The sequence below is a fragment of the Leptinotarsa decemlineata genome, unplaced genomic scaffold, assembly GCF_025532065.1.
Source record: "Leptinotarsa decemlineata unplaced genomic scaffold, Ldec_3_MD MMD2_tig00026330_RagTag_RagTag, whole genome shotgun sequence".
Taxonomy (NCBI): domain Eukaryota; kingdom Metazoa; phylum Arthropoda; class Insecta; order Coleoptera; family Chrysomelidae; genus Leptinotarsa; species Leptinotarsa decemlineata.
In genome coordinates, this window is record NW_027412690.1 from 10,961,974 (window position 1) to 10,986,027 (window position 24,054).

Below are 24,054 nucleotides of genomic sequence, written 5' to 3' on the forward strand. Positions count from 1 at the left end.
GTGGAAGGTCGAATAGACCCATTTTCTTTGGACCTAACCTAATATCTCGACGGATTTTCGATTATCTTTCTGTTCATTTTTTGAAATGCTACCAAGAAACAAAGAGCCACGATGTGACCTTTCTCCTATATCTTGCATACAGACGATCATCTTTGATGATGTCTCCCGCAATTGTAGACGAAACACCGGCTACGGTTAAGAGCCCATAAAGTAACACCCAAATCTTGAAATTTCAGTTCCTCCACAACAAATATGATACTTCTAACAAAGATACAATGATAACAATCTCTCTTAAAAATATTCACCTTTCAATTCAGATGATACATTTCTCATTTTCCGAAATTGAAAACGTGATATTGAAAAATGTGTGAGCCGCTGCATGGCTATCTATAATCGTGTAGGATTTTCAAGTATATCCAATTGAGATTTTAATCTTAATCTCCCGATTGACGTGCCGATCTCATGATGTTTTTTGTGCAGTTTTTAACGGGGGGAAAATAACGGAATTTTGAGAAACAGGTCGATAAAGATAATATTTTTCAAGTGCCTGATATACTGATACGCATCGATCCAATTGTTTGTTGATCAACAATGTGTGTTTCTAGAAGATTCTACAGGACACTCCTACTAAATTCATTCATAGGATCATATCAGTGTTTCATTAGTTTCTGCCAAGTTGGATCATACAAGGTGGCAATAATTATTTTTCGTTTTTTTTTTGAAGTATTTGTGTTTTTTACTAGTAGTATTTGTAATATTAACTTGTCTAATTTGTACAAAATCCTCCTCAGGTGTTTCGCACGTCACAAGTAAAAGTTGAACGATTCCAAAGGACTGTTCTCTACCGTTATGATCACATTTTTCTTATTTGTTCACTTGTTTATTGAAACGGAAGTGTATTTTCGAACATTTCGAACATTTCAGTTGTTTGGGAATAAAAAACACAAAACTTTTTTTCACTATTGGGTTGCAGCAATTGATAAGTGAACTCTTTATAACTATTCTCAAGCTTTCGAGTAACTTAAACTCATCGTCAAGGGTACTAGAAAATACAAATTACAAATTTTTGATAATAGAATATAATATTAATGTAAATGTACAAATTTTCGTCTAATCTTCAACCTCAGATTCGTCACTGTTGCTACCGCTATCATCAAAGTGAATTATGATTGGTTCAATATTGTGTTCAATACGGTTGTCTACGTCCCACATTTTTTGCTCCTCTTTCAAAACATGCTGCATGCATTTCTTCCAGTCTTCTGCAGAAACAGTTCGAATAGCTTCTTGTGGGTGATGTTGCACGTCCACTAATTTAAATGTTCTGTTTTCTCGTGCCACATATCCTTTTACTTGCGCCCAGATTAATTCTATTGGGTTTAATTCGCAGTGGTATGGTGGTAACCTTAAAACTGTAATTCCACGACTTACCGCCATTTCATCCACTGCGAATATTTTATATTTGTCTGTGTGTAATTTTGTTAGCTGAAGTAGTTCTGCCTTTAAACTATCTTTGTTATATTGGATGTTCTTATTAATTAATCATTCTTGAATTGCTGCTTTTTTTCCATGATTGTTTCGGTAATGGTTCTAAATGTCGACTATGGTATGGGGCATTGTCCATGACGATGACAGACCCAGGTTCCACAAGTTGAATGATGCCTTCAAACCATTTTTCAAACACCTCCGCATTCATCTCTTCATGATAGTCGCCTGTTTTCTTAGATTTAAATATTAATTCACCATTTGGTAAAAATCCACTGTCGCTTCCTATATGCGTAACTATCAGACGACTACCTTTTCCAGATGGCTGTTTTAACCCAACTGACAAACCTTCAATAAAGGCTTGTCGTGCACTTGTTATATTACCATCCTGCCATACTTTTTTGACCGTATGTCCTTGGTTAACCCATGTCTCGTCCATGAAGTACAATTTTTTTTGAGCTTCCGAAATTCGTCAATTTTTGTTAGATAGTTTCTTCTCCATGCTATTATTTCTTGACGTTCAATGAGAATGCTTTTCCTGTCAACTTTTCCGCACGTAAATTTCATTTCGTGTACAAGTTTCCTAAAAGTTTCTTTACCCATTTTTGGGATCAATTCATGATCGCTAAGTGCCTCCAGAACTGTTTGTAGTGTGGGCAGCTCATTTCTGAAGAAGAAACTGTGAATAGTTCTGCATATACTGGTTTTGGCTTCTTCATCAACTGTGAATTTTTTCGTCCGCTACTAGTTTTTGGCGTTTGTACGTCCCCATGAATTCCTGCTTCTCTTATTATTTTGTAAATCGATGATTTTGGTACACCGGCATAATCAGAGCACATATCAACTAATTTATCTTTTGTAATTGTGGAACTTAATGATGTAGAAATGCCCGGTTGGTTATTCGAAGGTACACACGTAGAATTACATCACATATACACAAAGTCATCTTTTGGTGGCTGATGATCTCTTTCAAGACAGTGAAATACTCGCAGTACAATTTGTTTTTCTCTTACTGACCGAGACTCCGACCGTTTTACCTTTTTCGACGTGGAAGGCCCGACCATGTCTCCCATTTTTTGAGTAGTTTGGAGAACGGTGTAGAAATATAATTATGTAACGCTTAAACACTTATCAGCACTATTATTTTCACCAATTGTTATCACAACACGTCGATTGCTGACTAACTTAACTGTAAAACGTACAATTCACGCTGTATAATTCACAAACCAATGATACGCTCATGGCTGCAAGTACATTAGTGAGGACTGCAACGATGAGATGGAAGTTACGGTAAAGTGACAAAGACAGAAATATCGTTGCGTACAGCGTTGCCACTAGTTGTAATAAATATCTAACACTATACAGAAAATAATGAATTTTAACTGATCAGTAATCAAGAAATGTATAAGTATTACTCATTACAAGCTCATTACTGATTTTTATCATAAATAATACCTTTTAATCGTACTAGTATTGTGTATTATCTATAATTTGCCACAACCTACAACTCTACTGCTTACTATATTTTGATTCTGCTATAAACTGGTAACGTAAAATTTAGATATAGTTTTACTATAGGGTTGCCAAATCCCGAAACATAAAAGGCAACCTATCGTATTAGGAAACAAGAGTACCTACAGTAAAAAACTACGCCGGTCAATTTTGTCAGCATCAGCAGAGTAGTTAAGACTATTACATTGTATTGTTTCAGGGGATGACGAACGCACCCACTCTTCGAACCAATATCAACTCTCCACTTGGTATACAAAATCGATTCAAAAAATCTATAAAAATATTTCCCCTTTGAGTCGTGCATTACCGGCATTAGCAAATGTTTAACGGTTATTTGTGAGGAGAGTCGGAGGATATGTTGAATGTAAATACCTACCCGATAATTCAACTAACCCCAGGTATTTTTGGCGAAATATGCTCACAATTAGGGTCGCTTTAGGCTCGAACAAAGGTGACCTAGTCAGACCTTGGGCGAGAGACGCGGCGGGGTGAGGCGAGGCGACAGAGAAGCAAAGGGGGTGGAATCAGGGATTGTCAATATAACCGGAGAGAGCGTTACTACTGGCGTTGGGTGGGTGAGAGGGAAATACGCCGGAATTGGACTGAATCTTCCGACCAGTGGCGGCCTAGAGGGTTTCGATCAGAAAAAACTTTCCTGTTGGGGTATGTCCATATAACAAGGGCATTATATAGGTATTTATACCCAAAGGATAACGGAATCCTGACAAAAATATTGATTTCTTCCTCTTCCTCCTAAATTAATATTCATATATCAATATCAATTGATTCGAAAGATCCAGTTAAATTTAACAATAAAAATATTAAATACTCTCCTTGTGCTAAATTTCTTGGTCTTATTCTAGATGAAAATGTATCATGGAGAAAACACATCGAAACAAGAAAAAAAATAGCTTCCATTATTCAAAATAAGAAATGTTGTACCCCTAAAATACCTTAAAATGATTTATTTTTCATTATTATTTTCCAAAATTCAAAATCTTATGAGGTATGGCAACAAATTCCTTATTGAAACCAATTTAAAAACTTGTTGAACAAGTTAAACAAGTTGTATAAACCAAAAAACTATTAGATTTGTCATCCTTACATAAATTTCAAATCCTGTACCTTCATTCATTTGGCAAAAAATAAGCTGAAACATTCAAATTTGTCTTTCAAAATCAATGGTGACCAACACAACCAATTGACAAGATATTCAGGCAATCTGAAATTAATGAAAATGAAAACAAATATTGGGCAAAATTCTATATTAAATAGAATTTTGCCCAAATTTTTAAATGAGCTACCCAATGCTTTAAAAAAATTGAATTAATGAAAATTCCGGATTAATTTGAAAACATATTTATTGGTTGTATAGATATATTATGTGATGAGTACATTTATGTTCATGTTGATTGTCATATTCAAGCATATATGTACCTATATATGTGTATATGTATGGATATTTATATATTTTTTCAAGTTTCACTTCCGATTTATCTTTTGTGTACTCTGTTTGTACTCAGTTATGTTATAGTTAGTTTTTTGCTTCATTGTTTTTCTCTGCAATAATCATTGTATGTTTCTTGGGAAAATAAATTGTTATTATTATTATTAATAACATTTTGTTTTTCTCTACAGAAATTACTCGTGAGGAAATTTTGAATTCTATTTCTGCAGTCAAATCGAACGCCAACGGGTCGCCATCAAAAGATTTTATGATCGTTCGGGTCGTTTTATCACCCGCAGTGGCGTAGTTGTCGGTATTTAATCAAAAATACTTGTTAAAACTAGTAACTATGTTTATTTATTTGAAGTGGATTATATTAGCGACTAGCGAAATGTACAGGAAAATGGAACTTGGATTATATTGGAACAGCATCTAGAATTCTCAAAAATAGAATATCATCACACAAAAGTGATACAAAACTCTATAAGAATGCATGTACATTAACAAACCAGTTCTATAGAATCAGGACGTGAACCAAATTACACTAATATCAAAGTTTTACATACAGAAAAAAAATTACAAACGCCTTTTTCTTGAAATGGTTGAAATTAATAAGTCTTCTGATTGTATGAATAAAAAAACTGGCATCGATAATGCAAGCAATTTATATAGTGACTTACAGGAACTACATCAGAAACGCAATAATAATGTAAATCAATAACTGTCTCTTCAAAGTTGAAGATTATCCTATCAAATCATCATGCTCATTGAAAAATGACATTTATGTGAAGGTATGACATTTGTCAAATAAAACAATCGTATACATGTTTCCCTTTCTTCATCAATTTATATGTTTAATTCATTAACTCATTCATTTAACTCATTTTTACTGTAAGTTTAATTTTGTAATGTTATTAAGAAAAATCCTCTGCTTGATAAATTATAGGCCCTGAAGAAGCTTTCCATTAGAAGCGAAAGCTTGGCAAAGGGTTTTGATTTTTGACTGAAAGAAAAATGTTTTGCAACATGTTGAGTTTTTTCAGTTTTTTTTCAGGATTTTTTATTCTTTCTTCTAGTTATTAGATACTTTTATACACCCTGTACAAGAGGAGCATCCCTTCCGAAAATTAAGAACCTTTTCCCCCATCACAAAGATGATATGAGGAACTGGCACAGATACCTTAAAATAAATTGAAAGTAGACAAAATCTGACTTCAGAAATTCTTTTTATGTCCATTAATCTCATCATAAAGTGAGCTATAGATGTGTTATAACTCACTTGAGAAAAATAACTTTTTAAAAATTAATATTTATTGAACAGGGGAAACAGATCTGTATCCCCAGAGTTGAGTAGTAACAGTATGACAACTAGAATACAACTAACTATTACGCCACGCAGGACGTTTTTTATATGAAAAAATATCATGAAGTAAGCGTCTGGGTGAACAAAGAACAGTAAACGGCGCCTGGGATCTTTCTGGAACTGCGTAGGTGCCGGATGTTGATTCAGCTATGCTCTTGAGATGGTCACCTTGGAGATGAATGGTAGAGGTCAGCCATGGGCATATAACAACTCCCCTTTACCAAAAAAAGTTGGTTCCTTATGAAGCAACTTTTGGGCTGTAAAGTATAAAAAATATATTAGTAATCGTCTAATGTGATTTCCTCGTCCTCGGGAATCTCATCTTGAAGGCTAGGTCTTCTTCTTGGGAACATGCTTGTAAAACGCTTAAAAGGCCTGAAGGGTCTTGGAGGCGGTGGTGGGTTGTTGACATCTGCAATTGCTAGGTTGCTGCGACGTCTTCTTCTGCATTTACAAAAGGTGTACAGAATTATTAGCACAATAATTAGCGTAATGGTGAAGTATGTAAACCAAGAAATATGTTTGGTTACATATGGTTGATGTATTAAATCATCCAAGGTTTTAGAATATGAATCAAGTTTGTGTTTGGCAATTTCCAAATCATCGACATTTAAATCGTTCAATTTCAATGGCTTCAGTTTTGGAATACTTGATTTGTCCGGTAGGTTATTGCAACATTCGTATGGTATTAAGACTGGATGTGATCCATACGAGATATTTGAATATTTCGAAAATCTGGAATCAGCTTGAATTTTTGTTATTCCAATAAAGGCACTGCATTCCGTTTCAAGGGTTATGAGAGAGTTTTTATTTATTAATTCCGTTTTCACTTTCTTTTCGGGACAATTTATAGTCACTTGTAAAGGTTCCGAGAGTATCACTAGCCATAGGTTCGTTTCAATTTTGTGCACCTTATAATTCTGACTGAAAAATAAGGAGCTCTGACAGTTGGTTGGAACGTTTTTCGTGTACTTGAAAATTTGGGCTTCACAAATTGAGTTTTGATCAATCGGATATGCGAACATATTGTAACACAGTTTAGTTTGGAATGTCAATGTCTTACACGCACTCATATCCGTGATTGGTATGAACATTAAAGAGTCATCGTCTTTCGCGATATATTGTTGTGAAATTTGCAAAATATGATGTAGCCCTGTTCTATCATCAAATATTGGAATGGGGTACACATGATATAGGGTATAAATTGGAGGTTCAGTCAATGGGATTTTGAGTACAAATATTAGGTTGTGCTCAGTTTGAAAAGCTTCTAGTTCGATTATTTCGAGATATTGAGCTATTTTGTCCAATTTTGGTTGGAGAGGAAGGTTATTTCTTCTTAAATTTTGAGAAATTTCTAGTAGTGCATTTATTAAATGATCAGGTGTTATGATTGACGAGTGAATAATATTCAATCTTGCAAATGTGATTGAATCCAAGGCGTCATCAACGTTTTCTTGAATAAATAAAAAGCTTTCCATAAGTTTTTCACAAATTTCTATAAATTTCAATTTTGCTTCCACTTGTGCTATTCTGTCGTTCAGTTCTGTTATTGACTTTTCTATGACTCGAATGTCTTCATTAAATGTTTTTTCATCAATTTGCAGTTTTCTTATTGTTGTATTGAAATTTTGAATTACAGAAGTAGTAACGGATATTTGATTTTTTAATAAATTCTCTAATTGATGTTCATCGTTATTTAGCCTGTTTATTGAGTTTGTATAAAATTCGCCATCTGAAGCGTCAAGATTTCCAGTAATTGATTTAAAAATAGATCCAATGCCATTTATGAGACCACGTTTATTTCGTCTAGGGTGTTTTGCATCCATTGCAATTTCACGAAACTTATCTCTCAACGCTTGAGCTAGTTGTAAGATAAGCCCGGTGTGCGTTTTGACTTCAGAGCGAAATGTGCTCATGCTTTGACCGTAAATCGAGGTCATGCCGATTAATGAATCTAGAATCTTAACGTTGTTATCAAAGGCTTCTTTGATTTGGGAAATGTTTTTACTGACGAGTAGCGTCCATTTGTCGTTCGTAAGAATAATATTACCTTTTTCATGATAATATACGCCTACGGTATTGTTGATTGTTTCGATTTTGTATGGACTGGTTACAGGGAACGCTACTGTTCCGAGCAGTAGGAGTGACCTGAAAATAAATTTAATTTTCAGTATACGGTTTCATCCTATCAAAGTTCACTTTTGTTCTTTGATTTGTTTGCACATTTAGAAGTATTGCTGAGTTTTGAAAGAGTTGTTCAATTATGAATGGGCCGTTGAATTTATTTTGCAATTTGTCTTTTATTTGCGATTCCTTAACGTAAACTTTATCGCCTACTTTGTAATTGGGTTTTTCTCCAGAAATATTTCTGTCGAAACGGATTTTAGCTTTCTCCTTTTTCCTTTCGATTTTTTCTCGTGCGACTTTGTAATAATGAGAGAGTCTATTATTTAGGTCTCTCACGTATTTTGTAATAAGTTGTTCTTGATTATATAGTTTTTCTGGAGGCCTGCTTGCCGTGTGTCCGAAAACTAATTCATGGGGTGTAAATCCATGAGATTTGTTCTCAGAGTTATTATAACATATTACCGCGAATGGTAATACATTAAAAGGGTGATCATCTGGGTGTTCAGCCAGATGGGCTCTAATCATTTCTAATAATGTTGCATGGAATCTTTCCACAGATCCGTTGGATTGGGGATGATTGACACTGGAATATGTTAGCTTTATATCAAAAAGGGTACAAAGGTCTCTTAGAAGGGCATTATCGAATTCTCGACCATAATCACAATGGATTCGTAATGGGGTTCCATAGTGTTGGAAAAATAAAAGTAGGGTATCTGAAATATTTTTTGCTGTTTTGTCTGGGATTGGATACACTTGTGTGAATTTTGTCAGTTCGTCACGTATACTCAATGCGTAATTTTTCGTTGGAATTTCAACTACGTCGATGTTTATTCTTTCGAAAGCTGTTTTAGGCGTTTCGGTTATGACTAATGGGTTGTTTAAATTTTTTCGACAGATTTTTGTTTTTTGACAAACATCACAGGCTTTTATGAAATTTTCAACATCTTTGTTGAGTCCTTGCCAATTATATTTTTCCCGTATTCTACGAATTGTTTCATTGATACCTCGATGTAAATTACTTTTTCCGTTATGATTTTGATCAATTATGATCGGGATTTGATCTTTATCCGGAGTGGTAATGATGTTATTGCATATTTTGAATTTTATATCCTTTTGAGCAAAAATGAAACATAGAATTTCTAAAATGGGAAGTTCAGGATTAGTTTCAATGCAATATACTTTAGAGGGATCTAAATCATTTTGACTTCTATACAGGGTGAGAAACAAGTGTTCAATTACCGATTCTGGATCATAAGTGAGAGGAACTATATAATATTTTCTGTTTTTTATTGTTTTGCTTGATACAATATTTATTTTAAGATTTCTGAATTCGTAATCTTCTTCAAGAATATCCTCAAAGATTTTATAGTGAAAGTCTTTCAATTCCTTTTGTCTAGGGAATATTAGAATGTTTTTGTTTTCTTTATCGAGAAATTGGCAATTGGAATACTCGACTTTTGAATAATCAATCAGAGATGTTGTTTTGTATAAATTTACGAATGTTGTGAACTCTTCGGTTATCTGTTCTGGTGTATATTCTGATTGATCGCCTTCACGGTTTTCGAAGTTTTCAGGGTTTTCAATATTTTCAGGGTTTTCAGGGTTTTCAGAGTTTTCAGGGTTTCCTTCGGATTCCTCTGGTTCTTGTACCGGATCTTGGATTATTTCAAGATCTAGTTCTTCATTTGTTGGCAAAATGAAGGTACCTGAAGGTATTAGTTTTGTATTAAAAACGAGACAGGCTTTTGTGGAATCAACTTTGATTCTTGAAAGTGCGTCAGCGTTTTTATTTATTCTTCCGGGTTTATATATAATTTCATAGTCGTATTCTTCAAGCTTTAAACGCCATCTTGCGAGTCTACTTCCTGGATCTTTTATGGAAAATAGCCAAGTTAGGGGTCTATGGTCCGTAATTAGTTTAAATTTTCTACCGAAAAGGTAGGGCCTAAAATGCTTAACTGCCCATACTATTGCCAATAGCTCTCGTTCAATCGTGGAATACTTTGATTCTGCGGAACAGAGAGTTCGCGATGCGTATGCAATAGGTAGGTCCTTGCCAATAGGGCCTTGGGATAATACGGCTCCGATAGCGTAGGCGCTTGCGTCTGTAGTTAAAAGAAATGTGTCTTCGAAATTTGGGTATATTAGAATTGGGGTTGAAACAAGTGCTTGTTTTAATTCTTCGAATGATTTTCTACATTCATCATTAAAAATGAAAGGTGTGTCTTTTTGAAGTAGTTTCGTGAGGGGTTTTGATATTTTAGCAAAATTTGGGATAAATTTTCTATAATATCCGGCTAATCCGAGGAATGATTTTATACTTTTCTGGTTTTGAGGTTCTGGGAAATTTATTATACAATCGACTTTGTCGGGATTTGGTTTTACTCCGTCTTTGGTTATTACGTGTCCAAGATATGCTACTTCCTTTCTAAGAAATTCACATTTATCTGGTTGGATTTTGAGATTGGCTTGGCGGAGTCTTTTAAATACTTCTTTTAGTCTGGAAATGTGCTCATGAATGGTAGGGGAATAAATGATGATGTCGTCCATATAGACAAGACATCGCTCATTCTGGATTCCGAGAAGAATGTTATCCATCACCCTTTGAAATGTTGATGGAGCATTCTTGAGGCCAAAACTCATCCTAAGAAATTCGTAATGGCCATTTTCTACCGAAAATGCTGTTTTGGGAATGTCCTTGTCATCGATTTCGATCTGGTGGAAACCGGAAGCAAGGTCCAAGGTGGTGAAGTATTGACATTTGCCAAGTTGGTCCAGAAGGTCCGATATCATTGGAAGAGGGTATTTGTCATCTACAGTAAGCTCATTTAACTTCCTATAGTCGACAACTACACGCCATTTTTGTTTTCCTGATGCATCTATTTTCTTTGGTACAACCCACACTGGAGATGACCAGGGAGAAATAGAAGGACGTATAATTCCATCTTCTAGCATTTTGTTTATTTGTCGTTTCACTTCCTCTTTATGAATTTGAGGGTAGCGATATGATTTGGTAAAGACCGGTTTTGCATCTTTCGTGTCGATTGAATGTTTTATTTCATTTGTGAATGTGAGTCGATCACCTTCCAAATAAAAGATGTCTGAAAATTCCAAGCAAGTTTGCGTAATTATTTCGGATTCTTCTTCGTTCAAATGATCTAATCGTAATTGTTTTTTTATTTCAAATTCCCTATCTACATAATTTTTTTCGATTTTTGTTTCGTTTATGGGGTTCAAGGAAAAATTTTGAATTGGTTCAATATCCAGATTATAAAATTCTACTACTTTAGGTATAGCGTTTGAATTTATAATTGAAGTGAAAAATTCTCCTTTTTCATTTACTTTTACTAAGGCGTTTGGCAAACGAACATTTTCTTTATTCTGAGCTACCAGTATAGCATCAGTATTTGAGAGATGACATTGTAATTTAAAAATTCCTTCTGTCCGAGGTTCGATTTCTATAGTATTTGGAATTTCGTCTTTTAAATATTGGTAGTAGTCAAATTTACTTTCAAAAGCATAATTGTCAGGGTCGTATTCAAAAATATCGTCAAGTTCTGCGGTTGATGTTTCCGGGTCCAACGTAACTTGGTGTTTCTTTTCTGAATTTTGACAATTTTGGGAAGAATCTGGTACATTATTCGAGTCTATCACTTTGAAAAGGGGTATGGTTTTGAAATCAGTTATTAATTGTTTGTTTTGAAAATCAACAACACAATGATAGTGTTCCAAAAAATCAGCTCCGAGAAGTCCGTCAAAGTCTATGTCAAGATTGTATATGTAGATTTTGTGGGGGTCAGTGTCTGAAAAGGGCACCAGTACTGATTCGGTTATTTGAATTTTTTCGTTAGTAATACCTTGAATCATAACATTTTCTGGTGAGCGATTTCTATATTTTTCGACAGTTTTGGGTTTAAATACTGAAATTCCGGCTCCACTATCTATTAGAATTTTGAATGTTTTTGTGGCATCCATGATATAATATAAATTTTTCGAATTAAGCATAAATGATTTTTCTATACGAATTTCTGCTCTGGAAAATTCAGGTTGGGATCCAAATTCAATGTTTGTATTTGGGTCTGAATTTCTGACGTTGGGTCGATAGGAGGAGGGTCTGCTGCTGTTGAGCCAAATTGAAAATCCTGATTGAATTGATTTTGCGGGTAATCAACAGAGTCAACGTTCGGGTTTTCATGAAAATTTTGATATGTTGGAAAACTGGCTGCATAGTCTTCGTATTCGTAGGGGTTTTCAGAAAGTTCATTAAAATTTTCTTGATAACTATCTATGCCTTGATTGAGATAATGTGCTCTTTGAGTGTTTGTTCGATTAAAATAAGGATTGGGTTGTATAGCCGATGGTCTTTGTTGGTTTGGGTTTTGTTTAATTAACGATGGCCTATTTAGATTTTGATTTGATGCGGGTTGATTAGGTCTAACACCTTGCGTTTGAAAATTTGTTTTTTGAAAATTTTGTTGGCTCGATGGATTTTGTTGGAACATGGGTTTTTGAAAATTTTGTTGGGGAATCTGTCTGACTCTACACTCGGTTTGGAGGTGTCCCTGTCGTTTACAGAGATTACAAAATTTTTGTTGTATAGGGTTTTGTGGTTTTTTGTGTTGGTTAAGATTCATATTTTTATTGAGTTTCTGTTGTTGGAAGTAAGAGAGTTGTAATTCTCTCTTAATTCTCTGGACAGCTTCGAGCATTGAGGGTGGATTTCCTGCTCTTACTATTTGTCCGATTGTTGGCTCTAAACCTGCTAATAGCGAGTTTAGCGTCATGGTTTCGATAAGATTTTGTTGGGCTTGTTTTTCTTCTGCGGTGAGCGGTTGTTTTTGTATAGCCGCATGCATTTTTGCATTATGAGTTTGAAGTCTGTTAATAAAAACAAGAGGAGACTCATTTGGCATTTGGAAAATTCTCTGCAGGTCTTGAATTAAAGAGGCTAAATCTCGAGAATCACCAAAATATTGGTTTAGCAATATTTTGATTTCTTCCCAAGTTTCTGGGTTGCGAGAACTTATTAATTCTGCTGCTTTACCTCTGAGTTTGTTTTTGATATGTAAAATAAGTAAAATTCTTTGGTCTTGAATTGCCATGCGGTAAGCGGTATTACACGCACTTATGAACGTATTAAGAAAAATTTGATCACCGTCATATTCTGGGACAATTGAAAAAATTTCACTCAATTTATAGGGTTCAAGTGGGGGTGCACTGGGTGAAGCATTTGTGTTGGGCATTTTTGAAAATAGAACAGTACACACAAGAATAGAAATATTCAATTATATTAAAAATCGAGATGATTCTTTGTTTGTTGCTTACCAAAGGATGTCCATGGAGGATGAAATCCGGCTTCACTAGCGTTGCTCCGGCGAAGTTAGCGTGCGCTTGTTCTTCTACCGTTGAAGAGACCGTCCTGCTATGGTCCTGTGGCTTGGGGTTGTTGGTTCTTCCTTGAAGGATTAGGATCCACCACTATCGGTTAGGCTGTTCCTTGTTTCGTATAGTGTTGAAGGATCCTACCGACTGCGCCAATTTTGTTATAACTCACTTGAGAAAAATAACTTTTTAAAAATTAATATTTATTGAACAGGGGAAACAGATCTGTATCCCCAGAGTTGAGTAGTAACAGTATGACAACTAGAATACAACTAACTATTACGCCACGCAGGACGTTTTTTATATGAAAAAATATCATGAAGTAAGCGTCTGGGTGAACAAAGAACAGTAAACGGCGCCTGGGATCTTTCTGGAACTGCGTAGGTGCCGGATGTTGATTCAGCTATGCTCTTGAGATGGTCACCTTGGAGATGAATGGTAGAGGTCAGCCATGGGCATATAACAGATGTATGTTTATCAGATGACTATCGCGACTGTTAAAAGTTGCGAACACATTAAAACCTTTTAACTTAATCCCTATCGATGTCGTATCGGTTATAAAGTCTACCAGCCACCTTTATTATATCAAGATTTTTCAAATAGGTACAAATACAATGACAATACAATGGGGGTAAATTCATTATTGTTAGCAATCTGCTTTCGTCAACCGAAAATCAAACCCTCCGGCACACATGTAAGCATAAAAGCGCCAGTGGCGTAACCGATACAGAGGGGAAGGGTGCGATGAAGTGGGTAAATTGATTTTGTTGATTTTTCACATGTTATACGTGCATTTTCCACGTTATACTTGGTATGATACCTTCTCATTCCCTGAAATTAATGATAACACTTTTAGAAATACTGTTTTCTTACGCAAGTTCAAGTGATAATATTTTTGTGAATTAGCAAATCAGGCAAACGCTTGTTGATACTCTGAAGTTCAATGTTTGAAGCAAATACCCCTTCTTTCCAAAGGGTTTCTACTTTGCAGTTGGAATAACTTTCCAGAGTTGTTACTCGCATTCCTTCATCTTCGTCAATCCAAAAATATTAAAAAATGTTAATACTTGCCGTATATTGATATCTTTTACAAAACTTTCCTGCTATGAGAACTGAAGCCCTTCGGTAAAAATTATCATAATAATAATACTGTTATTGCAATATGATCAACAATAGACATAGCAAAAGGTCAATTCTCATTGGTTTACACTACTATCAGTTATAAAAACATTTTGTATATGTAGTTCAGATATATAGGTCAACTTTTATGTTTGAATAAGAAATTACTGAAATCCTTAACTTCGTGAAGATTGTCATATTTTTTCTAGGAAACTCATTAACATATTTCTCAACACGCAGACCCTGGAACTAAGCAGGGGTACTGCTAAAATGTCCTTACAAAACTAAATTCGATCTAAATTCAGATTACATTTTTTTCTCAATATTGAATATTCTTAGTGATTATACTGAGGAACCCCAAAATATGATACCACATAAAATCAATGACTGACTGCACATAGACTGGACATAGCAGTATTACCAGACTATAGTGACGTACAAGAATTGTATGTGACCAGATAATGGAATAGACTTATTTTGTGAACACTTCAAAACGAGTCCTGTTTTAATAACATTCAGTTTAGGCGCATTTTCCTCTGACCATACTGCTTGACATGATGATGATTTATAGCTTGACTCCAGGTTCTCAATATTTTTTTAAACACATATAGAACAGTGGGAGTATATATACCCATTCTTCCTTTTGGTATCGAGACCTAGTATTGATTTATCGCAACCCAATATAATTCCCACCGCTCTCTCACACCCCGCGAATACAACAACTGCCTGTCACTGTTCGAATTTCTGCCTAACTAACCAATACGCTATCGCTAGTGTTTTGTTTGTCACATCGAGACCTACTCCCTTCGCCGTATTCCCGTGACAATCGACGATCGCCCTCCGCGCGTCCATTGTTCTGCATCGAGTTTTACCCACTGGTTTGGGCAAATGAAAAACTTTTTTCTCTCGGCTTTTGTGCCCCACAAATAGTGCATATTTGTTCCCCGTTACCCGCTCCGCCCAGGTTCATTGTTACTCGTAAATATCACATGTTTTACACCGCTTCGGTACGGTTCCGGGAACAATGGTGGAAGCGTTAAATGAATTCAATATTTTCAATATGCCGCGTTCGTTTTGCGATTCCAGTTTTTTTGGGTCAGAATTGAATGAGCGGTTTCTCGTGAGAAAAGTAGCGTTCACCTTTCTAGTACGTCGCGCTGTTGCCGCTAGATGGCTCCACTTGCAAAGGGATCCATGGAACATGATAATCAGAACTCCTTGTAAACTTTCCATATTGAAAGTCACAGTAAATTGAATCAGTAAGTTTTGATATGGACTGCCATCACTAAGAAACATGCATATGTCTCGGCTCAAAATATTTTGATTTCAACAAATACGTTACCTCCAATGAAGCTATGAAAATGCATTGGAATTATTATTGAAAATGCCAAATTTTTAAACTCGTTTAAAACGTACACCTGGTGGCATCTGGTGGACAAACGTATCGTTATTTTCCTTGGTTCCAATTTTGCACTTTTGCATTAAATCGTATTAAAATTTGATTATATTTCAAGGACATTCAATTTAGTTCTTAGCGCAACTATTGAAGAGATTTGAAAGGAACTACTTTCATGTTTTTTCTGAAATGAACGCCACAGTTTACTCAACGTTGTGTTTCACCAACCAGTTTGACGTCATCGGGAGAGGAATTCAAATCAAATCACAAATTTCGAGTTAAGAATTAGAATAGTTTATGACAGACTATATTAACGTGGATAAATTTGTATTGAAGAAAAACAGAACTGTTCAATATTAGTTTTGAGTAGATCAACATTTTCAAGATGAAAGTAACCATTATATTATACTTTATTTTTCAATAATTGATTTTTTAAGCAATGTTGGTTGTTCAGTTTATTTTCCTTTTCTTTCTCAATTTTGTTCTTGCTTACATTATCACAACAACAGGAACAACCCACTCTGAATTGCTACAAAAGCATAACTTTTGCAGTCTCGAAAAAAGTCGTGAATATTATAGTGTTGCACTAACCTATAAAATTACCAAAAGCATAGTTGACTGCCCAACATTACTGGAAAAGTTTAATATCTGCATTCCTAGAATCTGTTCCAGACACCCGAGTACTTTCTATATAAAAACATCTCGCACAAATGTTCTGGAGTATTCTGCGATCCATACCATGTGTAAAGTGACAAATTCTGTTAGCGATAATTTAGATATATTTAGTTGCAAATTGTCAAATATAAAATAATTGTTTTGTCACCTATAACAAATATAAAATGTGTAGTCTTTATAGTCACTTGTTTGTATTGTTTGTAGTGTTTGTAGACTTTACAGTCACTTGTTTGTGATGTATTTATTATACTCTGTTATTTCCTGCTCTGTAATTGGGATATGCCCTGTAGAGTATTGTATTACAGCTAAATAAATAAATAAATATTGAAGCGTTATTTTGTAGCTGATATAAATAGGGCCGGATTCAGAGAAAAAAAGGCGGGGCTACTTCCCCGGGGCTTCCACAGAGAGGGGCCCCCACAATAAAAAAATATCCAAATTTTGACAGGTCAGCACTTTCACTTTTTTCCTCTCAATTTTTTTTTGCATTTTTCCCAAGAATGATTGCACAAACATTATGAAATAGATTTTGATCTATCAGAAAGCCCTGATTACAAGTTTCCAATAACAATTTTGGGTTTGATCGATGGCAAAACTTTTTTTCAATCTGTAATATGTATCCACGAGCTGAAGAGAAATAAAATAACTTCTCGCTTCTTCGTGTTCCAAATTTCAAAAATTTATTGGACGAAATACCTTGAATGGAATATTTTTATAAAAGTTGAAAATTCAACTTTTATAAAAAAAATTAAGGGGCCTCCACTCTTTCGTTGCCACAGGGCCTACCGATTTCCAAATCCGGCCCTGAATATAAATATATTTCCTATTTTCATTGAATTTTGCATTATTAAAAGGCACTCAGTGTAAGTGTAAATTCATCCCGAAAATATTGATTTTGTACTTTTAGAAAGCAAGTATTTGACGAGCTGCTTGATGAAATTCGATAAACATCCATAAAAATTCGGTATTATTTACCAATTTTGAAATAAGGCGTCACACATTCAATTATTGTTAATAATGTAATGGTCGGCAGGTCATTATTATTGCATTGTTGTTTGTTTTTGCCTTCTTGTCTAGTCACGCATATTGTATTCCTCGCACTGATGACAAAATCTGTTTATGGCTGTTGACGTATTTTGCAACAAAAATAATATTAAAAATCGGCCAGACTGAAATAGGAAAACAATGAGGCGAGTTCAAATAACAAAAGTGCTGTAGGTACACGAGAATTGTTGAATATTTACTTAGGTAACTGCTGCTTATCAACAATATCGTATACAGAGTGACCCAAATGAAACTAAAACTGAATGTAAATTGAAACTCTAGAATAATAAACTATAACGGAATTGATCTATGGTATTATTGAAGACATGCGTCAGGCTTTGTTACTAGTTTTACTCAAAATATGTATAATTGATCGGATATCTTTCCATTGAAGAAAATATGCAAGAGTATAAATGTAGGAGTTCCTCAATGTAATCTTCAGTTGAGTAGCTATCGTCAGCATGTCAACATATCAGGAAGCCGATTCCACGACCGGACCCCAGGCGGAAGAACCTACAGCGCCACTCCCGGATCTTCAGTTGGAGGATTCCGATATGGAGAATCCAGATATGGAGGCCGATTCAACCACCACGCCTCATCACCCTTCCACATCTTCGGTCCAGGTACTGCATGTGACCAGTACCGAAGACCACTCCGAAGACTCGAGCAGCTCGGATGATGATGATGACGATCTCTGGGACGACGACGCATTTGCGGAGGAAATGGCGTTTTCTGAGGGTTCGGTGATGTGGCAGTACTTCCCCCGACCCGATGACAGCGACGACGACGACTTGTAATCCTTTCCTTTTTTTTTTCCCTATTTCACCCATCCTTTATCCTTCCCTTCCTCGGAGTACACATTTTGTTTGGTTGGTGTACACGAGACACTGCGTGGTTGGGGCAGTGTCTACCTCCCTCTCTCCTTGCCACCTTCGAAATAAATATTCTGAATTACAATACCAATTACTCTTATTGACTACTCTGAATAAACAGTCATCCAAGTCAAGTAAACACTTACATTGTATGTAACATCAACTAAAAAATGATTGCAGGTGCTGGAAAATATTTTCAAGCGCATCTTTTCTTTCCTAATACCTATGATATAACAACTATTATTTTCAGAATTCCTTCACTTATAGATAGCTACACTATCAAGAACTAACATTCGTATTATGATAATCATTCTTATCTAACTGATTACTTTTTTAAATCAAGGTTGATCATGTTAATGCTACTAAAAGTAGAAAAAATAAGTTCGGCACATTGAATGGATAGTAATATTTTTTTTCCTTTTCAGTGTGGGCGGTTATGGTGCAGGTAATGTTATGAATGGTGGGGACAACGGATACGGAAGTGGTAATGCCCTTTCCACTGCAGCAATGGTAGCTGCAGCAACCGCAACAGCGACTGCCACCGCAAGCGTGGTGGCACTCCAGGACAATTCCCAGTTCAACAATCAACAGTATTCCCAGGGTTATCAGCAACGAATGATGCCCATGAATAACATGAACGGCATGAACGGAATGAACCCCATGAGCAACATGCAGAACATGTCCATGGGCAACATGCATAGCAACGTAATGGGTAGCATGGGAGGTAACATGGGACCTAAGATGGGTATGCAGGGACCCGGTCCTAATTCTTCATCCATGTATCCCAGGAGGATGACTCCGTACCCTTCCCCTGCCATGCATATGACCCAGAAAAGGGGCAGCCAGCAGAGTTACTCTTCTCCCTGTCCCACGATGAGTCCCGGTATGAACGCCAGCATGACTCATAGTATGAACCCCAATATGAGTCACAGCATGAACCCCAGTATGAACCCCAGTATGAATCCCAGTATTAACCCCAGTATGAATCCGAATATGAGTGCTTCTATGAATCCTAATTTTAATCCGAGCGGCCAGTACCCCAACTACAGCAGCAGGCAGCCTAGTTTCGGTCAGTATCCTACGCAGCAGTCTCTGGGGCCTACGGGCAACTTCGGTCCTAACAACATGGTTCCTGTGGGCAATCCTAGGCAGCTCAGGCAAGCAACGCCGCCTTACACCAATCAAGGACAGTATTTCCCAGCTGGTTCTATGAATCAGTTTCCTACGAGTAACTCTGGTCAGTACAATATGAATAGTGGCGCTACCGTTCAATATGGCACTACTTCTTCGGCGCATCAGTTTCAACAAGACGTTGCGATGAGGAACAACATGAGCTACCAGCACAGTCCGATACCGGGCAATCCGACGCCGCCTCTCACACCTGCAAGCAGTATTCCTCCGTACATCAGCCCAAATCCTGATGTCAAACCAAATTTCAATGAACTGAAGCCTCCCATACCAACGCAAAGTAAGTGTTGTCTCGCTTGATATATTTTTTGGGTGGGGTTATTATAAAACAAAGTATAGCAAGTTCTTTTAAAAACAGTTTTTGACATTATTCAGGCTTCAAATCAGTTTAACAAAGTTCAAGTTTTTATACTTATGGAACTTTGAAACAGTCTGATAATTATAATCAAATATTAAACTAATAAAAGAACGACAGAATTTCCAAATTGATTCTGGTACTCATTTATTTAATAATAATAATATATTTATTTCAAATAGGCATCCTAATATATGAAAATATATTAGGATGCCTATAAAATATATACAGGATGGAGTCTTCACAAGTGGTGTCAGGTATGGGGTCACAACGTACTTCAGTTTCTCATTTATAAAACTCGATAGATTAGATATGGATGGCACAACTGAAGTACGTTGTGACCCCACACCTGACACCATTTGTGACGACTCCATCCTATGTACACAACTGAAGTACGTTGTGACCCCACACCTGACACCATTTGTGACCCCACATCTGACACCATTTGTGACGACTCCATCCTATGTATATTTTTTTCAATCTTTAGGAAAATCTCAACAAAACGTTCAAAATTTATTTTCAATAATCCAGTGAACGTCAAAAGTGCTACCATAATATTTTTGCTACTCCTTTCCTTCGAAATAAAGCGGACTGGCTCAGCCTTTAACAAAAATGTGCAGAATGTTCCAATGGTGCTAACTTAAGGTGTGGAAGATTTCTTGAAGACATTATTGTATATCAACAAACTGGTATGCTAATTGAAACTGGATCTCATTACTTCCGAATTCCTGAAAATGTATGTTGTGTAATTGTGTTTTGTCATGGGCCAACATTATAAAGAGAGTTCATTTATATGAAGATACTCCATAAATAATCTTTGTCTTTAGGATTTCTTCAGCATTTCATTTTCAGAATAGATTCAACTGTTTAATACATAAGTTTGAAAATATCCTCATAGGACAAAACTACAGTAACGTTAGTTACAAATAAAAGTGGAGAAAACATAGAAAGTTTCAGTTCTCATTTTTCATGACGATTTCCTACCACTTACTAACGACTACATCCATCAATTCAATGTGAAATATGATTCTAATATTGAAAACGTTCTTCGCCGAAAAAAATTAACTCATTCAAATCTTATTCCAGAAGACGATGAGCTGAGGTTAACATTTCCTGTGAGGGATGGTATCATCCTTCCACCGTTTCGTCTCGAACATAACTTGGCGGTCAGCAATCACGTTTTCCAATTGAAGCCTACGGTGCATCAGACGCTGATGTGGCGCCAGGATCTGGAGCTGCAGCTCAAGTGCTTCCACCACGAAGACAGACAAATGAACACCAATTGGCCTGCTTCAGTGCAAGTGTCAGTCAATGCAACGCCTCTCATCATCGACCGGGGAGAGAACAAAACTTCTCACAAGCCCCTCTATCTCAAGGAAGTATGTCAGCCGGGCAGGAATACGATACAGATAACCGTCTCAGCGTGTTGTTGTGTAAGTATTCGATAATGAAACTTTTGATTTATCACTTTAAATACTGTGCAAATCAAGGGTGTTATATAGAGAGGAAAAATCCATCTCCAGTCACCTTTGATCAAAAGTTGAATCTTTAATACTTGAAGATTAAATCAACATCTGATTTCAATATTTGGCTATTAAAATCGTAGATGTCACAAAAATCTCAGTTTTCCAGTGCTATCTTGTAAAATACTTTTGTGAGCATAGAGGTATCAAAGAAATGTTTTGCCATAATCGTATCTTTTTTGCAGTCCCACCTTTTCGTCTTACAACTTGTACATAGACCGAGCGTGAGGTCAGTGCTGCAGGGCCTATTGAGGAAACGGCTCCTTACGGCAGATCATTGTATAGCTAAGATCAAGAGGAACTTCAGCAATACCGGTACAGGTCCCACCATGGATAGAGATCGAGATGCTGTGGAGCAAACGGCACTCAAAGTTTCAGTGAAGTGTCCTATCACTTTCAAAAGAATCACACTGCCTGCCAGGGGGCACGAATGCAAGCATATACAGTGTTTCGACTTGGAGTCCTACTTGCAACTCAACTGTGAACGAGGGGCATGGAGGTGTCCCGTTTGCAAGTAAGTATCTGGCAGATTTAGTTTGATTGTTGGAGGTTTGAATGTCATTGTAAGAAGTGTTAACAAATTCGGAATAAACACACAAAATAATATTTCAAAATAAATTGATGTGAACTGAGGGAGAATTCAATTGAATAGTTGTAATAATTATATTTTATAATTTTCAGCAAACCTGCCCAACTAGAAGGACTTGAAGTTGATCAGTATATGTGGGGAATTCTGAACACTCTCAGTACTTCAGATGTTGAAGAAGTAACCATAGACAGTTCAGCTAACTGGAAAGCTGCTAAAGGAAATGTTCCTGGAATAAAGGCAAGTGAAAGCGCAAAGAGGCTGCACTCCATCTTGATTTCCTTCTCAAACACTCATATTACAGCCATGCAATCAAAATTCAAACTCCAACTCATCTCATACTCTATTCTTTCAGATGGAAGATGAAGGAAACGACTCCTGTGGAGCCAAAAGGAACAAAGCCATGTCCCCGGGAAGTATGACCCTACCTACGATGAACAACTGGGACATGCAAGCAATGTCGCCCTATTTACCTCCAGATATGAACAGTATTGCCAGCGGTTCGATGATGAATGGACCTCCTTCCTACAACAATTCCAGAAGTAACATGAATGACATGACCTACTCTGGAAGCAACGAATACTTGGGTGGAAATGGACCTCTGTCCCATCTGAGTGAATCCGTCAATTCCCTGGATCCACTAAATGCAATGGAGAAGAGTCTGAATGAACAGGTTTGTATTCAGAGATTGTTGCATGTAGTAGATAAGTGAAGCGGGTTCTGAGCCAGGACGGCGACCGTTCTGGCGGGAAATTACTGTTCTCTATTACAAATTTTATTCTGTCTTCACCTCATTTTTAAACAGACAGTACTTTAGGGTGAATTGAATGTGTAATTCCATAATGTGAATGTATTTTTTTTTTATTTCAGATGCCCCACACTCCTCATACACCACACACGCCCCACACGCCGCATACACCCGGTGGTACGCCAGGCTCAGCGCACACACCTGGTGGTGGTACTGGCCCCCCGAGTGTTCCACCACCTTCAGATGCTCACAATAACAGTACTGGGTCGAACAACAGTACGTCGAATAACGGCAGCGGAAACGCTGAAAACTCTGTCTCAGAAATACCCTCAGATCTCAATTTTGATCCTGCTGCTGTCATCGACGGAGAAGGAACAGGCCAAGAAGCGCTCAATGTAATTATCCAGTTATTTCATCATCTTTGAATTCATTCGTTATTTTTGTTTATCAATTATTGATGTGAGATTATGGAAAAATTTTACTGTCTCGAGATATTTCTACCTCAAGGTAGAAATAAATGAAACTGATGAAATTTTTGAACTAAAAATCATTTGCACATTCATGTCATCAGCATGTCTCTGAAAAATAACCAGTTTTGTTGAAAATAACTGTACAGTGTCACTTGTCAACATTTCCTTTTCATCTCATTTCTTTTTTCCACAAAAATAATTTCCCAAAATCACAAATCATTAAAATAATCTGTTTTTGTAATTATTAAATCTGATGAATTTAGATCAATAAAGGAACATGGTTAGACCATGGTCACCATAGTTGAAAATTTAGTTAGTAACTTGATATTTAGACTATGTCACCATAGTTAAAAATTTAGTTAGTAAATTGATATTTGGCCTAATCATCTTTCAGGGAAATTTGTTTCTAATTTCATATCAACTGTAACCTCTCAAGTGTGTGTCACCTCTCTAGTGGTCATAGTGAAATTTATTCATACACTAACCTTATTCAAAAATCATCTCACTAGAACAGTTCAAAAGGGTGATATAATATAACACTCATTATACTAATATCTAAAATAGTTTGAGGTTATGATATTGGCATAGTATATTTTGTTTTCACATCCTCAGTTGGTCTGCTGAAATACTAGGGAGTGTTAACAGTTGTTATGTTATAGTTAATTTTTTGAATCATTGTTTTTTCCCTGTTATAAACATTTTATGTTTTTAATATATAAGTCAATGAAAGCAATTTCTTCAAAAGTTGAAACAGCACAAATCATT

The 24,054-nt window shown here is 36.2% G+C and overlaps 1 protein-coding gene across 1 annotated transcript in view; it reads left to right on the forward strand.

Annotated features, from left to right (window-relative positions):
- Positions 1-24,054, forward strand: part of tna (Zinc finger MIZ domain-containing protein tonalli) — a 41,138-nt gene that overhangs the window by 11,441 nt on the left and 5,643 nt on the right. The window contains exons 3-8 of the mRNA XM_074183026.1: positions 18,845-19,887; positions 21,049-21,395; positions 21,671-21,999; positions 22,167-22,311; positions 22,427-22,744; positions 22,942-23,214. Coding sequence (XP_074039127.1) covers positions 18,845-19,887; positions 21,049-21,395; positions 21,671-21,999; positions 22,167-22,311; positions 22,427-22,744; positions 22,942-23,214 — 2,455 coding nt within the window. The remainder of the gene's footprint in view (positions 1-18,844; positions 19,888-21,048; positions 21,396-21,670; positions 22,000-22,166; positions 22,312-22,426; positions 22,745-22,941; positions 23,215-24,054) is intronic.